This window comes from Carassius gibelio, chromosome A3, assembly GCF_023724105.1.
Source record: "Carassius gibelio isolate Cgi1373 ecotype wild population from Czech Republic chromosome A3, carGib1.2-hapl.c, whole genome shotgun sequence".
Classification (NCBI taxonomy): Eukaryota; Metazoa; Chordata; class Actinopteri; order Cypriniformes; family Cyprinidae; genus Carassius; species Carassius gibelio.
The window spans coordinates 33093597-33109295 of NC_068373.1; the positions used below are offsets into that span (position 1 = coordinate 33093597).

The following is a 15699-nucleotide window of genomic DNA, read 5'->3' on the forward strand; positions in this document are numbered from 1 at the left end:
ATCGCCACTTCGGCGCCTGTTCGCGACTCCGTTGATTCAGATCGCCACTTTGGCGCCTGTTCGCGATTCCGTTGATTCAGATCGCCACTTCGGCGCCTGGTCGCGACTCCGTTGATTCAGATCGCCACTTCGGCGCCTGTTCGCGACTCGGTTCATTCAGATCGGGACTTCGGAGCATGTTTGTGATTTTTTTTTTTTTTTTTTTTATTCAGATCTGGACATCGGACTAGGAAGTGCGAGTTATTTGATTCAGATCAAAACTGTGGAGTAGAGCCCTGCTAATATGGTCCCGAGAAAAAAATAAAAAAGGGAAAAACAACTTAAATAGGAGCATTCTAAAAATAGAGGCATTATTGATTATTTTATTATTATTTTTATTATTGTTTTATTTATTTTTTTCCCATTAGTTTTGTTGAGGGATTGTGCACATGTAAAATAAAAATAAAAATTCAAACAGTTCATTAGTGATTAATTAATATTTGGACCTGAGGCTTTTTTTTTTAAATGATTTCAATGACTTTTGAAAGTCAAGCCTTCTTGTACCTCAGTTGCATGTGTTGTGTTTTATTGAATTGTGGATAGAATTATCAACTGAGAAATAAAGTTGAACAGAAATAATCATGAACTCTTAAAGATGATGATGAAAAGAAAAGGTAATATTGCATATAAAATTATATCTAAGTATGAACTAACTTGCGCAATACAGTAAATTTTCTTACTCTACCCTAAATCAGTGAAAAAATGTTTGGCTCAGTTTACAGAAAAGTGTACGTCACACATCCTCCTCAGATGAGTATTTAACATCTTTATTATTGTGGAGATCAGTGTGTAAGTGCTACACACACACACACACACACACACCGGTGAGAGTTTGGGATCAGAATGATTTATTTTGATGAAAAAGTTTATTGTTATTATTTATTTTTTACAGGAGTTTACTCATCAAAACTGCATTTATTAATAAGTGTTTTATTTTATTTTTTGCACTAAAAGTCTTTTATCTGCATTGATGTTCACTTCATTGAATTTGCACTCTATTTGCCTTGCGCTGCTTTATTTAACTTGATTTTTAATTTTATTATATGCCTTTATTAACTTTCCCTTATTGTATAGTTGTATCTACATTTTATATTTGATCTATATTTTTAGGCTTTAATGTTAATGGTATCTGTATGCACCGGAGTCTGAGTGTAACGCAATTTCGATTCTCTGTGTGTATGTACTGTACATGTGGAAATTAACAATAAAGCAGACTTGACTTGATTTATTTGATCAAAAGTACGGGGGGGGGGGGCGGGAAGTGAAATACTATTATGAAGTAAAACAAAATTTTTCTATTTTAATATACATTAAAATCTATTTTATTTCTGTGATTTTCAGCATCATTCCTCCAGTCTTCAGTGTCACATGATCTTCAGAAATCATTCTAATATGATGATTTATTATCAGAGTTGTGCTGCTGGACTGTGATACTACTTTCAGGATTCTTTGATGAATGAAAAGTTAAAAAGAAGAGAATTTATTTAAAATAGAAGTCTTTTGTAACAATAAAAACTAGAGTTCAAAAGTTTGTGGTCAGTAAAATTTATGCTTTCTTTCTAAAAAATAATAGAACTCTTTTACAATGAATTGTTGATTGTTTTGATTCAGATCGACAGTTCGGAGCCTGTTCGCGACTCTGTTCATTCAGATCGGGACTTCGGAGTATGTTTGTGATTTTTTTTTTTTTTTTTTTTTCAGATCTGGACATCGGACTAGGAAGTGCGAGTTATTTGATTCAGATCAGAACTGTGGAGTAGAGCCTGCACGGGACTCAGGCCCTTTTATATATATATATATGCCATCAGTTTAAGAACAATAAAATAAACAATTTACTTAGCAAATGGTGATAATGTTTGTTAATGAAAGAGAGTACGGAACAAATTAACATTAACGTTAATTAGCTCAAAAGCAGTCTCAGAGGTGGTCTAAGGTAACGTTAACTGTAAAAATCGAATTTAACCTTACCTGTTTTAAATTATTTGAAATTTATCACTATAAACTATACAGTGTTAACTTTCTAATAATTAAATTTTTAACCGTAGTAACGTTAATTAGTTTGTTTGAATACTTGCTGCTCGAGCTTTATGATGCTCATGCTATCCATGCTGTGAACTTGAATATAATCCGATATAACGTTAAATATAAAGTTTAACGTTAATTAGACCGAGGCTGCCGAAATCATGTTCAGTGTAACGTTATGTGGGATTAATAATTTCCCCTTTTCTCCCTCAAGTGGCAGGCTTGTAAATTCTGTCATCTGTTCATTATTGGTGTTGATGGTGTTTTTCACATGCATGCTTTTTAATGCTAGTTTAATTCTCAAATTGATCTGATACTTTCGTTTCACAAAAAGTAAACAAATTGTTCACTTTCTTAGGGCCTGACAACCACCAGTTGAGTCCATGATTCAGTGAGTTCCTTATAAGGAAATATATTTGTTACCACCTAGTAATTTAAATGTATTATTTATTGCTTTAAAATGAACACATATATTTATCATCAGGGGAAGAGACAGTCTGGGCAGCAGCAACAAGACAACTATTACAAGTAGAGATGGGTTTCAAGAACTGGTAGTAATTTGGTTCCTGACTTGTTCAGTACTGAAAACATTTACATAAGGTACAGGATCAATAGTGCTGCTATCAGTATTCTTGTAACATTGATTCATTACCCTTTAGACACAACCACATATCCTCCAAATCATCTCTGCGTGGATGGCAGCAAGGATCCAGGATCAAGAGATCATTCTTCATGGAGACTGTTCCACAGGAAGCAGTTTCTCCTGGGTGAAAAACTAAACCTGGTTGTTTCAGCATCACTCAGGCAAGACTAAATACTTTTAAATTGATTTCAGTTGGTTATGTGTTTCAGGTCATCCTGACCATTCTGCTGTTCTGGATGTAAGTCCGTGCAGGAACTACATTTCTCGTTGTTGAAAGATTTGTGTAGCGGTATCCAGACATATAACGCCCCATCACACGGGGCGTCAACGCCTCTCGTTTACTTTTAAATGAAGTGACGTCAAGGATGGTGAAATTAATTCTAGAAATTAATTCTAAATAGAAGTTGAAGACTTTTCAAGCACCAATGCAGCCGTCCTCCAGTCAGAACATCTTATGCAAATACCCAAGCGCAGACGCAAGCCAATCAAGTGCATGCAATACCAGAAAACTAATGTGATTAGTGTAGGGATGTCAATTTTCAATCATTTCCATGATCGATCGTCGTTTAAATTAACAATCAAATAATCGATTAATCGTTAACCTTAATGCTGCATCAAGGGCTATTTGACCAAGAAGGAGAGTGATGGGGTGCTGCGCCAGATGACCTGGCCTCCACAGTCACCGGACCTGAACCCAATCCAGATGGTTTAGGGGTGAGCTGGACCGCAGACAGAAGGCAAAAGGGCCAACAAGAGCTAAGCATCTCTCAGGGAACTCCTTCAAGACTGTTGAAGACCATTTCAGGTGACTACGTCTTGAAGCTCATCAAGAGAATGCCAAGAGTGTGCAAAGCAGTAATCAAAGCAAAAGGTGGCTACTTTCAAGAACCTAGAATATGACATATTTTCAGTTGTTTCACACTTTTTTGTTTTGTATATAATTCCACATGTGTTAATTCATAGTTTTGATGCCTTCAGTGTGAATCTACAATTTTCATAGTCATGAAAATAAAGAAAACTCTTTAAATGAGAAGGTGTGTCCAAACCTTTGGTCTCAAACTGATGCAGTTAAAGGCAAGGTGATGAGTAGACTGAAGTTGGGCTCAGGTGGTTGTGCTGCGGGATGTTTCCCATACATTTATTTATTTTTGGAGACTCGCCACAATTTTAAAACTGATCGATTTTCAAAAAGGCTTTGTTGAATAAACATGAGTAACGTTACGTACTGCACGTTTAATAATTCCTAACATTTATATGTTTAAATATCAAAACGAGGCACAGGTGTTTTTATATCGCTGTATTTCTGAAGGAAGACTTGCATGTTATATGCCTGATAAAGCAGCGTGTGAGCGTAGCTCTGCTTTGTTTACAGCTGTTACCGGGGAAACCTCTATTTCTCGGGCTTTATGTCTATGCTTTAAAACATCTCCTGCTGGCAAAGGATGAATTTGCATTTTCATCAAGTCCGCCTGATCCACGCAGCAAACATATTTTGTTTGTTATCAAAAAATATCTACTCTAGAGGGACTTGGCTGTTGTTATTGATTCTATTTGGAGTCTACCGGTTAGGTTAGGTCCACAAAAGCGCGCACGCGCAGTAACGTTTGTTTATGTTGTTGTCGTTGAAACCGTCTATATATATATGTGTGTGTGTGTGTAAAATACATTTCTTTTAAATGTATAGCACAGTAATGAAGGCAGCAACATATGGTAGATGGGACAGAACAAGAATCTTTCATTGTGCTAATGTATTATAATACGAAAGGGTATGGCTCCTATACAGCGTGCAGCACGTAAACACAACCAGTGCGCAGAATGATGCACTTGAAGCAACACAAAGTCACAGCGTGTAGCATTACTCACAGAAATATTCAAAACACCAAAGGAAGATGTATTATATGTGTGCAATATTTTGAGCCTTTTCTTTTAACAGTTTTAAATATCAGTTATTGTGCGCTCTTGAAGAGAGTTTCATTGTTTTGACTGTAGTAACTATGATGGGATGATATGCTAATCTGCCAATTCAATACTATCCCGATACTTGTGTGCCGATTCAATATATATTTATAATTATATATGTATAATTTAGCATTGTGATTATAGTTATATAACTATTGCAATTCGTGACTTATCCAAATTGTCTGTAAAATGATGTTTGTTTCTGTAGATTTGAGGGAAAGATTAAAAACAAGGAGGTCTGGGAATGACTGAAGGGAACTGACAGCAGTGAGGGAAGGAAGTTATCACCAGAATGTAAGTTCTTTGAGAATGTGTGCATTATTACAAGTTGAGTTTTCATTTAAATGTGCCAATGTACACAGCTGGTCAAAAGTTTTAAATATATTTTAAAAGTTGAATTTATTTCTATAATGCACAGCTATATTTTCAGCATTAATTACTCCAATCTTCAGTGTCACATGATCTTCAGAAATTATTCTAATATGATGATTTACTGCTCAATAATTTTTTCTGATTATTATCAGTGTTGGAAACAGTTGTGCTGCCCAAACATTTTGTCTACACTACAGTTATATTTATTTATTATTTATTTTATTTATTTATTTTATTTGGGGGGGGGGGGGGGGTGGCTAATAGCAAGAATGCATAAAATTGAAAACCAGTGGTAGAGAAGACTTTTGTAATTTTACAAAAGATTACCTTTTTTTTCAATGTTTTGAACTTTGTGTTTTATAAAATAATAATGAAGAAAAAATTCAACTTTCCAGAAATGCTAAGTTTTCTTCCCCATCATTTCTAATATGGGGTGCGCTTCCCTAAAACCAACTTTGTTCAAAAAGTTCCTTCGTTACCAATAGAGTTCAGTGGAACTAACAACCGTAGTAAGCTAACTGCAGATGTGATTCACATCATGTATGTCATGAGCAGATGTACACTTTGATCATAGCGCCAATAATGCGATTGGGTGCATGTAAATGCACTGATTTGTGATAATGAGCAATGTTTCCCGATCAGCAAATCAGTATATGAAAAAGATCATGTGACACTGAAGACTGGAGTAAAGTTACTGAAAAATTCAGCTTTGCCTCATAATTATTTCAATAAATATGTTTAAGTATATTCAAAAAATTTTTTTTTTTTTTACAATTTAAATTTAATTTTTTATCAAATTAATCTAGCCTTGGTGAGCAGAAGAGACTTCTCTTGAAAACCATAAAGAAAAGATTCCAGATTTTTGACTGGTTGTGAACATACATGAGCAACATTAACAAGATGATCCTCCCTTTCAGCTCAGAGAAGGATGTTGACAGCAGGCCCAGGATGAAGAAGAGGAGGAAGAACACGTTTAACAATTTTCTCATAAGCTTGCCATGTGTTATAATAAAAACAATGAACATGGCTACAATAATATGCTAAATGTTATTAAAAGATTCCAGTTTGCAAGAAGTCTGTGTGTCTGACTCTACACTAGAGGAACTCTTTTCTGAAGAAGATCAGGTGCTGAGAAGAAGCCTTGTTCTACAGCACAACACTGCATCAAGCCTCCTGTCCTTCCCTCAGAAGAGCCTGTCTTCTGCTGCTGGGGTAAGAAACACACTCTTCCTCTTCTCTATCAGCTGTCCTGCACCTAACTCTGCCTCCTCAGCACTGTCTGAAAGAGTCTTCTCCACAGTCAGTAATCAGAGATCACAGATTCTTCTGAGAAAGTCAATACGCTCATTTTCTTAAAAAAACTTTGTTTTTTCGGGTGGGACAAATAATACAGGAGAGATGCTAGAAATCTCTATATTGTTCATTTTTCATATCTTTACGCTTTATGAATGTTTTTCTTCTGAGAAGCTCAAAAATTATGGTTCTTTGGTAATTGCTTTATTGTTTAGTTTTATCCTCTGATAGTGAGCACAGAGCCCTGATCATGACATGCAAGAAAAAGAAAGAAATCATGTCCATGATTTACTAATTCGTTCCCTCTATGTACTAAAACGTGCACGATTACTTTTACATTTCATTGATTTGCTAAATCGTATGCACAATTTACTAATTCGTTCTCTTGATGTATAAATAGTGTACACGTTTTAGCAAATCGAGGGAATGAAATAGAAAATCGTGTGCATGAATTAGCCTAAATGTTTCCCTGCATGTCGTGTAATTAAAGCACATCACCACCAGACATCTATACCAGGAGCCTCATATACGACGCTCACAGTTTTACTTTGTGCAGTATCTCGGTGCAGTATCTGCTGAATTGTTTCATATCTATTTATCATGTACTTTTTGTTGCACTAAATTATGTTGTATCAATAAGTTTACTGATAATTATTTTTAATTTTCACTAATAACGTCATTAACCATCTCCCCATCTTTAAGACAAAAATTTTCTATTGTTTATATTGTGTAATCTATGAATTGATGTGTTTAGTTTTCTGTGCTCATAACTTAGTAACATTTTGCATGTTTAAAGAACAGGTGCGATGTTCAAAATGTTTTGGCTTCGTATTTGTACAAAGTAGTGCTGAATAAATATTGATTTGTGAATGAATGCAGCGTGTTTTTGTCTATTTTATATTAGAATGTAATGTTTTTGTATTTGTTTGCATTGCATGTATGTAATTAATGTATTAACTATGAATCCCCTATAATTAGATTACAATTAGATTTCATAAGGTTTATTTTTTGCACCAGAGATGGATTGAGTTTATTAGTTCTTTATGTATTTCAAGGTAATGGTGAGGTGAATATATGAATTACCAATATGATCCTGTAATGTCACGTCCTCATAATGTGCCAGTTTGGTCGTCAGGACGTACTCATCACGTTCCAGCGACGTTCCACTATAACGTCGCCACGACGGATATGGGAATCACAAAGTTACGTCACTGGAACGTTATTTGGGATGTCGCTGCAACGAATATGGTCTGGTCCAGTTACGTCGTCACAACGTAACTGTGTTAGCTGGGAACGTTGCGATATTTCCTGCTTAATATTTTCAGGTAAGACTATTAAAATTATAAAACTGAGCATTTAAACTGTAATGGAAAACAATACATACACTCGTATTGCGTGTCATTATTGTTGACATGAGATAACCGTATTGCGATGTGTCTGCAAACGTTATCGCTAGACCATATTACGTTATTAGCGTGTTGTTATGTTAACGTTACATGCTTTATGTGAGCATTAATGTTGCTAATCTGAGTGTGTATTTACGTCTGAAGCTAATGGGGGAATTTAGTTTCGAGTTAAACTGTCAAAATGACTTTTTTACACTCTTACAGGCTATTGTGTATGCTCGATAACGCCTCACTGAAGCCAGATCATAGGCTTAATGTAACCCATGTCGACTTGAGAGAAATATTAAACAAGATGTATTTTACGGATGTTTGGAAACCTTGGGATCTTGACTAAAGTGTAAAATAAAGTTCTGTGGGTTTGAAACAAGCTTGTCTGGATTTGATCCTATATCAGGAAGCTTGAGATATATCCATCTGCAGACCCGCAGCACAGCCGTTTCAGAACCGCCGTTTCAGAACCGGAAGCGAGGAGCGGAGCTTACGTACTTGCCAGAGCAGCGCCACCCACGGTTTTGAAGTATAATTGGCTTTTATTCATAAGAAACGTTATACTTTATGTGCGCATGTTACAACGACACATTAAAAAAAAATTGTTTAATATAATTGTATATACTTATTCATTTAATTGCATTACGTGAGCTATTTCCTCGAGTTCGAGATAATAAAAATTAATTGAAACTTAAGGCATTTTATATGAAATATACTTTAATCACAACATAAAAAAATATACTTCAAAGCAAAGAACATGTGTATCATGCATTTCACTACAAAAAAATTAAAACATTGCTGTAAAAATCTTCAAACACACAAAATTTTAAAAGAAACAAATCAAAAACTAGATAATTAAAGTTTATGGAATAAACTTGCTAAACAATTTGCCATGACAATTTTGTATAAAATGAAAATGACAATTTACAAAACAAACAATTCACACATTGTCATGACCATATGGCATTAATTTAAATTAAAATGTATCAAATGAACAGTTCAGTTTTAGGCCCATTTTGTCATGACATTCTTGTATAACTAATTCCATGTCATCCCTGAACTGAAAAAGAAACGTAAAGGGCTCCCTCGAAGAGTCTGTGCTTTCACTGAGATCATTGAGGGCCTTTTCCTTTTCCTCCTCAGTCATGGTGAGGAAAAGAGGCTCTTCCACCGGCCCTCTGAGCAGATGGTTATTGGAATCAATCCATTTCACAGCTTCTGCCATGTCTCGGATTACTGGTAGCTCCTTGATTACAGAATATTAAAGAAAAAATTAATTTTTACATTTCTTACAGATGTTTATATATGTATGCATTTATGTATTTACATGTATTTGTGTGTGATTAGTCAACATTTGAAGTGGATCAAAAGAGTTAATCAGTAAGTTGTCCTAAGACAAGAATGGTTATTGTTTTGATTTTAATACAACTTTGATGAAAGGTTTTGATCCACTTCAACTGTACATATGTGTGTATATATGGGCTTTATATCTGAGACATACCTCACTGCTGCTAAGCTCAGCTGGTTCTCTGTGTGGAAGAGCCTCTTGAAGGGTATCTGCACTGTAATATACATATTTTGGTTCATTTAAAAATGATCAGAAGGGGGTGCAAATGTAATGGTGGGCTGGAGGAAATGTCCAGTATTTACCTTTCAGAGAAAACCCCAAAGTTCTCTAAAAGAATTAGAGTCCACCATCTCCGAATCTTTGGCATGTCACACTGGAAGAAAAAGGAAAAAAAATAACTGAAATATTAAAATATTAACAGCTACAACAACATCAGTTAAACACATTTACCTTTATAATTACTTACAGATGTAAAATCAAAGGGTGCTCCCAAGGCAAGATGTAGAGCATACTGGAATAAAAAAAAAGAAAACAAATTATACACACACACACACACACACACACACTCTGTAAATGCAAAACAATAATAAAAAAACCTGCCTTGTTCCTCATAAATAAACCAATTATGGTGTAATTATTTAGTTATAAATAAAACAATACCATCAACATGAAGACTCCACAGTCCACACCACCAATCTGTTGGGGGATATCCTAAAAAAAAATAATAATAAAATATAAAAAAAAAAACCTTTTACAATGTTTGACACTTCCCACTATCCCAACTTTAGCATACTTCCTATAACCAACCTTGTTTTTTATTAGCATCCATGTTCCAGGTGCAATTTTGGCTGTCATCTTGCTGCAACAAAAATACACATAATAAACATATTTGCTAATATGCAAAATTACATACAGTTTGATGCTCTGAAACCATAGCAGTCAACAGTATTTGGGTCTTTCTTGTAAAAACTGTCACACCATGCAAAGACAGAACATCATGCAAGTAACCATTAAGCAAGCTTATTAAACTCTTGCACAGAACACAGCAAAACTTGAACACAAACATTGAACAGCGAACCTTGAACAGCAAGCCTGAACTTAGAACCTTGAACATTTTCACTATTTTATTTTTGCAACCTGAAAGCTTTCATATATCTCCCATCACCCAACCCATATGGATTGGTTGAATCTAGGAAGAACATGTGTCTATCTTTTGGCTTCATGACCTGCAAAAAAATGTTAGTTCTTCCAAATCATGAAATTGTATTTCTGAATTGTGATAAGACAAACACAGTAAATTTTTTTTGACAGTTAATTTTTTTGAAAGTTAAATAGCTAGATCACAAATGACATACACACAACATCCAGTGTCCTGGCTTCCAAGCAGGGAAGATAATGCAGTCTTTTAGTGCAATGTTATCCTGTAAACAATACATATATATAAAAACAAAAAAAACATTCAGATGGTTAAAATAAAATTGGTCACTGCTGTAAATGGTATGTAACTTTGTGGCCTCACTGGAAATGACAAGGATGGGTCCAGATTATTTGGAGGCAACCAGGTCACCACAACATATGCATTAGCTGTCCACACATCCATTCCCTACAACATAACGTACTTATGTAAGACTATAAACAAGCTAGACAACTATGTCTCAGGTTATTTGCAGCTTTATACAAATACTTACTCGTTCCATAGAGACCAAAGTAATTACTTCAAGACAGCTGTTTGCAATCTGAATTTTTTTAAAAGAAAATTGTAAAGAGTCACAGTCATTTCTTAATATTATTGTATGTTACTTTGTATCAACTTACTGTTGCCTCCAACTGCTCATTGAGACCGAGAGTCCAGAAATCTTTTCTTTTCAGAACCACGTTTCCAACTTCAGCAATTGTCTCATCTTGGTCGCCTGTCCCCAAAGCCCATTCAAGCTTAGAGAGAAGAAAAAAATGATTAAAAAAACCATTTTTGGTTTGCCATTGCAACATCAAATAAAACCGAATACCTTTCACATACCATTACTGATTGCCTATGAGTTGGCACACAATCCCAACAATCTCTACTGGCAGACAGGCATTTATAATTACACACCATTTCAGTTTCTGCTGTAATAATAAAAATTTGAAAATTACATACAACAACTTTATGCATTACAGCTTTATGATATATTAAAACTTATACAGGTTTACACTTACTACTGGTTGGGACCGTCATTGATGTCGGGGTAACATGCTCCATCTCAATGTCTGTGGGGACTAGCTCGTCTATAGAGATGTCCGAAACTGGGCATCTTTTTCTGATCACAGGCCTTACACAAACCCTTCCTGAGAAGACTGCTGGTGTAGTTGGCACTGCAGTGGTTGGAGATGGTGTGGTCAGAACTGCAGTGGTAGGAGATGGTTTCCCTCTCACAGCTGGTGTGGTCAATGCTGCAGTGGTTGGAGATGGAATTGTGGCTGAAGTTGGAGGTGGGGTTTTTTTGCAAACCTGTACATGTTTTTCAAAATCACCTCTCTTTAAAATTGTTGTTTCACAGTATGGACAGTGGTGATGTAGAGCTGGTCTACATCCTAGTCCACATCTGTGTATAGTATAGCCTAAAATAAATTAATAAGTAAATTGGTAACCTATTACACAATAATATATTGTAAGTACATATTAAACAAATCAAGATACCTCCACAGACTACTGCCTTGTTAAAGTGGCTTTGAAGATGGGTTTTTAATTTGACCAGTTTGGCTGGCTTAAACACGCTGGCCGCGCAAAAAGGGCAGTGATAATTGCTGCAACACTTGTTGCACTGCTGCAGCTCAGGTAATGCGTCACCATTCTGAATAGTTATATGTCTCTATAAGAGATGAAAGCACGACAAATGGGATTAAAATAGCTAAACTATACGGTAACATTATTTCACAAACAATGCATACAACAGGTGAAACGAGAACAAACTATTCATATGCAAGGCCCATTTACAACACGAGATTAATCAAAACATCCGCAGAAAACTTCTACACCTTAAAAACGACAACAAATTGAAGATTCAATAAGACAATGAAGCCAATCACAAATTAAATATAAACACCTAATAAAAACTTGTGAAAACTAATGAAAATTATTCACCATATGACAGCAAAAGTACTCACCGTGCTCTCCGCCATTTCTAGGTGTTAATAGCTCCGCCCCTCACTTCCGGTTCTGAAACGGCGGTTCTAAAACGGCTGTGCTGCGGGTCTGCAGATGGATACTATTGGGAAGCTTAGGATCTGTCTATCTGTCTGGCTGTCTGTTCTGTCTTTCTATCTATATACCTTCTCAAAAAAATAAAGGGAATACTTAACAACACAATATAACACACAAGTGTTCCCTTTATTTTTTGAGCAGTTTATATATATATAGCTAGCTAGCTGTGTATCTATCTATTTATATAATCTATCTATAGATGTAGATCTAGCTAGCTGTGTATCTATCTATTTATATAATCTATCTATAGATGTAGATCTAGCTTGATGTGTATTTATCTATCTATCTATCTATCTATCTATCTATCTATCTTGCAATCTATATATCTAGTTATCTAGCTAGCTGGATCTATCTAACTATCGCACCAAATATCCCTCATCTGACTGCATCCCATTTTCACTCATGTGTTTCTGTCTTTTAGGCTGTGATAAGAAGTACGGTACGGGTTGCACTTTGCTTTATGTAATAATTGCCAAATATTTTGATTTCAGATATGGGAAAAGCACTTAAGATGAGCACACGTTTCAGGAACGTTAAAATTAAGTTGGTGAGGAGGTCTATCGCGGGCCCTGCAAGTTTTCTTACCTCAGTCAAGGTCTTCCCCAGCCCAGCTACAAACAGACCCACTCTTCAGACCCTTCTATTACATCTCAACCTGCTGAACCTGATGATGCGACACCAAGCTGTTCTGAGAGCGCATACAGTAAGGCAAAGAAGAGAGAGCTTCATGCCTGGGATGCAGTCAAGGATGAGATGCTTAAGGTGACGTTTGAATGTTCAGCACCGATCACTACCCAGTGTGTTGTCTGCTGAGAACATGCTGATTATAGGTGCATTGAGTGCAGCTCCACTACAGTGTTCTGTGAGGTTTGCCTGAAGAGGATTCACAGAAATTCACTGCATCTTCCTGAAAAGTGGAATGTAAGAACAATAGCATACAGTCTTACATTGCTATTGCTATACTTGCATACAGACAGCAAACTCACAGTAATGTCAACAGATTCATTAGATACTTCAAATTGTTTTAGCACTATGCAGTATCAACTGTTAGTGTCACAAGTTTGTTGTTTTAAAAACATTAGAGCTATCCATCTTTCTTACAGAATGTTTACTATGAGCCATCCTCCCTGGGGTTATTCTTATATTTACCTGAAGCCCATGGCACCCATGCTGTGTACACAAAGGACATGAAGGTCATTGTCAGCACAGGTTTGTCATTTTACCTGATACAAAATCTTAATGTATTTAATTTTATTGACAGGTTAAGGAATTCAATCCTATTACATGTGGAGTAATGATTTCCTGAATCCACTGTAAGTCGCTTTGGATAAAAGCGTCTGCTAAATGCATACATTTAATTTAATTTATACTGATATGGTAGTCTCTATAGTACTACTAGGTTATGTTTTTATGTTATTTTGCTCTTTATATTTGGCAGGACGGCTCTGCACCGTTACAGTCACCATGTGTGCGTGTTAACCAGAAACCTGTACTCTGCTGAGATATGGGCTCTGACCAGCAACAGCCACAAGCCCCAGACAGACAGCCTTCTCCATCCCTCTGCTAGAGCTTTCTGTTTCTCTGGCACTGGAGTGTCAGGTTTCTGTTGAGGGTTTTTGCAACACCCCATATCCCATTTTAGGCATCACCACTTCCGACAAAGAAGTTTGGTTGATATTTGCCCACAATTAAATGATGGAACAATATGCCCAGCATGTCCAAAGGTTGGTTATAATTCCAGCGTGGTTCTTGTTTGATTAAATTAATGGCATAGAAATAAAATCTGAATTAATATCAAACTTAAAAGTTAATTTGTGTATGTAGTATTGTAATAGAATAGTAATAGTATAAATGTATAAACCTGGTGCGGGTACACAACCAGTGTTACTGTAAGTGTTTGTTTTCCAGGCGGATGGAGATATGATTGTCACATTGGATGCAAACTTTGGCCTTGTGAGGAATCAAAGCTCTGGTACAAGTGCGGTTGATCCATTACACAGAACCAGCATGTTTAGAGGAATACCTGCTATCACATCTTGACAGCTCAAAGCCTCAAGAGGTTAATCATTGTTGCAGAATTTCAATCAAGTCCATGAAATATTAATTAAACTTGTGAAAAAGATCACTATTCCTCCCATAAATCTATGTTTTCCTTAAATCTGTAGGACTGCAGTAAGCTGCTCTCATTCAAGGTCTCCAACAGCTGGAAAGAAAATGACATCAAGCCACTGTGATGTTTCACCCACATGTACAAGACATTATAGACATATAATTATAATATATAAATAATTTAATTACTTTACTGCGTTACTTGTGCAGACATGTTGTTTTACTAGGTCTGATCTATTTTAAAGCTTAGGCACTGTATTTAAGCATACATATCCCCACTAGTCTGTCTGTATGAGTACAAAATTAAAAAATAAACTGTCTATAATTGTTACTGTACAAGCACAGTAAAATATTTTTATAAAAAATATTGCACTACTGTTATTTTGCATAGAATACATTGTTCAACAATATTTTTGCACACTCATCCAACTGTATTTATTACCACTGTTCTCACGTTCCTGCTCTTCATAACATATATATAATCCTTCTTTGCTCTGTTCATAATGTACATACAATCCCTACATTGCATTCATATTTATATTCTGTATATACTCTGATCAATATTGTATATAGCAACTCCACTGTACTTTCTGTATATCATAGCTTTACTTACTCTGCACTTTTATGTATATAAAACACTATATTCTTGCACTTCTGGTTAGATGCTAACTGCATTTCATTAGCTCTGTACTTGTACTCTGCATAATGACAATAAAGTTGAATCTAATCTAAAAAAAAAAAAATGTGTTTACCATAATGTAATGTGTTATTTACTGTAATGTACAAATGTGTGGGAGGTGTTTTGTTTTTTGTGAGCTCACCATCAAAATCCCCTTCGACTGAGTTGAAATGACAATAAATTATTGGATCTTGAATCCTCTGAAGCAACTATGAGTTTGTAAAAAAATAAAATAAAAGGGAACATAGAGGTGTATTGACTCTACGAGTTACAGCCATGTTTTCAGCCATGGTGCTCTGCACTTATTCACAGCACATTTAAAGTCAATGAAAAGTAAATTACTTAATAAATAACATGCAATGAATTTACAGACATAATCCGTATGTGACAGTGTGCTACATACAGTAGGTTCCTACATAACTGTTATTGGCTTGAAATTCTCCAGATCCAAGCCTATGTTATTGATTTTTTTTTCTCTTCTTCCCATTGGCTGTTTTCATTTTATTTTCACTTTCTTCTTTCAGTGAATGTATATTACATTTAGTTTGTTCGTTGTTCGTTGCCATGGTGGTTACGCTGCTATCGCTGAAACCACGTGGC

General features: G+C 35.6%; 1 protein-coding gene and 3 long non-coding RNA genes across 7 annotated transcripts; 3 read left to right on the plus strand and 1 right to left on the minus strand.

Annotated features, from left to right (window-relative positions):
• The first annotated feature begins 2137 nt into the window (after positions 1-2137).
• On the plus strand, positions 2138-2864 carry LOC127956547 (uncharacterized). Its single transcript, XR_008153585.1, has 3 exons — positions 2138-2452; positions 2546-2612; positions 2721-2864. It is a non-coding gene; the product is annotated as an uncharacterized LOC127956547 (long non-coding RNA).
• A 2003-nt stretch (positions 2865-4867) lies between these two features.
• On the plus strand, positions 4868-7202 carry LOC127956607 (uncharacterized). Its single transcript, XR_008153605.1, has 2 exons — positions 4868-4957; positions 5953-7202. It is a non-coding gene; the product is annotated as an uncharacterized LOC127956607 (long non-coding RNA).
• Positions 7203-8484: 1282 nt separating this feature from the next.
• On the minus strand, positions 8485-12287 carry LOC127956362 (uncharacterized). Of its 4 annotated transcripts, XM_052554229.1 has the most exons (11): positions 12215-12287; positions 11748-11919; positions 11267-11668; positions 11088-11176; positions 10886-11002; positions 9878-9929; positions 9731-9781; positions 9537-9581; positions 9373-9443; positions 9224-9284; positions 8485-8968 (listed from the first exon to the last, which is right to left on the minus strand). In XM_052554229.1, the coding sequence occupies exons 1-8, from the start codon at positions 12227-12229 to the stop codon at positions 9547-9549; spliced, it is 933 nt and encodes a 310-aa protein (XP_052410189.1). In that variant the 5' UTR covers positions 12230-12287; the 3' UTR covers positions 8485-8968; positions 9224-9284; positions 9373-9443; positions 9537-9546. The 4 variants fall into 4 exon arrangements, with proteins under 4 accessions (XP_052410189.1, XP_052410191.1, XP_052410192.1 ...); XM_052554231.1 differs by lacking the exon at positions 12215-12287 and having other exon boundaries at positions 11748-12209; XM_052554232.1 differs by lacking the exons at positions 10886-11002; positions 11088-11176; positions 11267-11668; positions 11748-11919; positions 12215-12287 and adding exons at positions 10426-10491; positions 10590-10729.
• A 336-nt stretch (positions 12288-12623) lies between these two features.
• On the plus strand, positions 12624-15157 carry LOC127956553 (uncharacterized). The gene is made up of 5 exons (XR_008153594.1): positions 12624-13232; positions 13415-13520; positions 13750-14035; positions 14220-14370; positions 14477-15157. It is a non-coding gene; the product is annotated as an uncharacterized LOC127956553 (long non-coding RNA).
• Positions 15158-15699: the final 542 nt, after the last annotated feature.

What these genes read in the sequence shown, in the direction of transcription:
- LOC127956362 (XM_052554229.1), bottom strand. An exon ending in CAAGGCAGTAGTCTGTGGAG is followed by an intron (nt 11,669 to 11,747) that starts GTATCTTGATTT and finishes AATTTATTTTAG; the next exon opens with GCTATACTATACACAGATGT. An exon ending in ATGAGCAGTTGGAGGCAACA is followed by an intron (nt 9,930 to 10,885) that starts GTAAGTTGATAC and finishes TTTTTGTTGCAG; the next exon opens with CAAGATGACAGCCAAAATTG.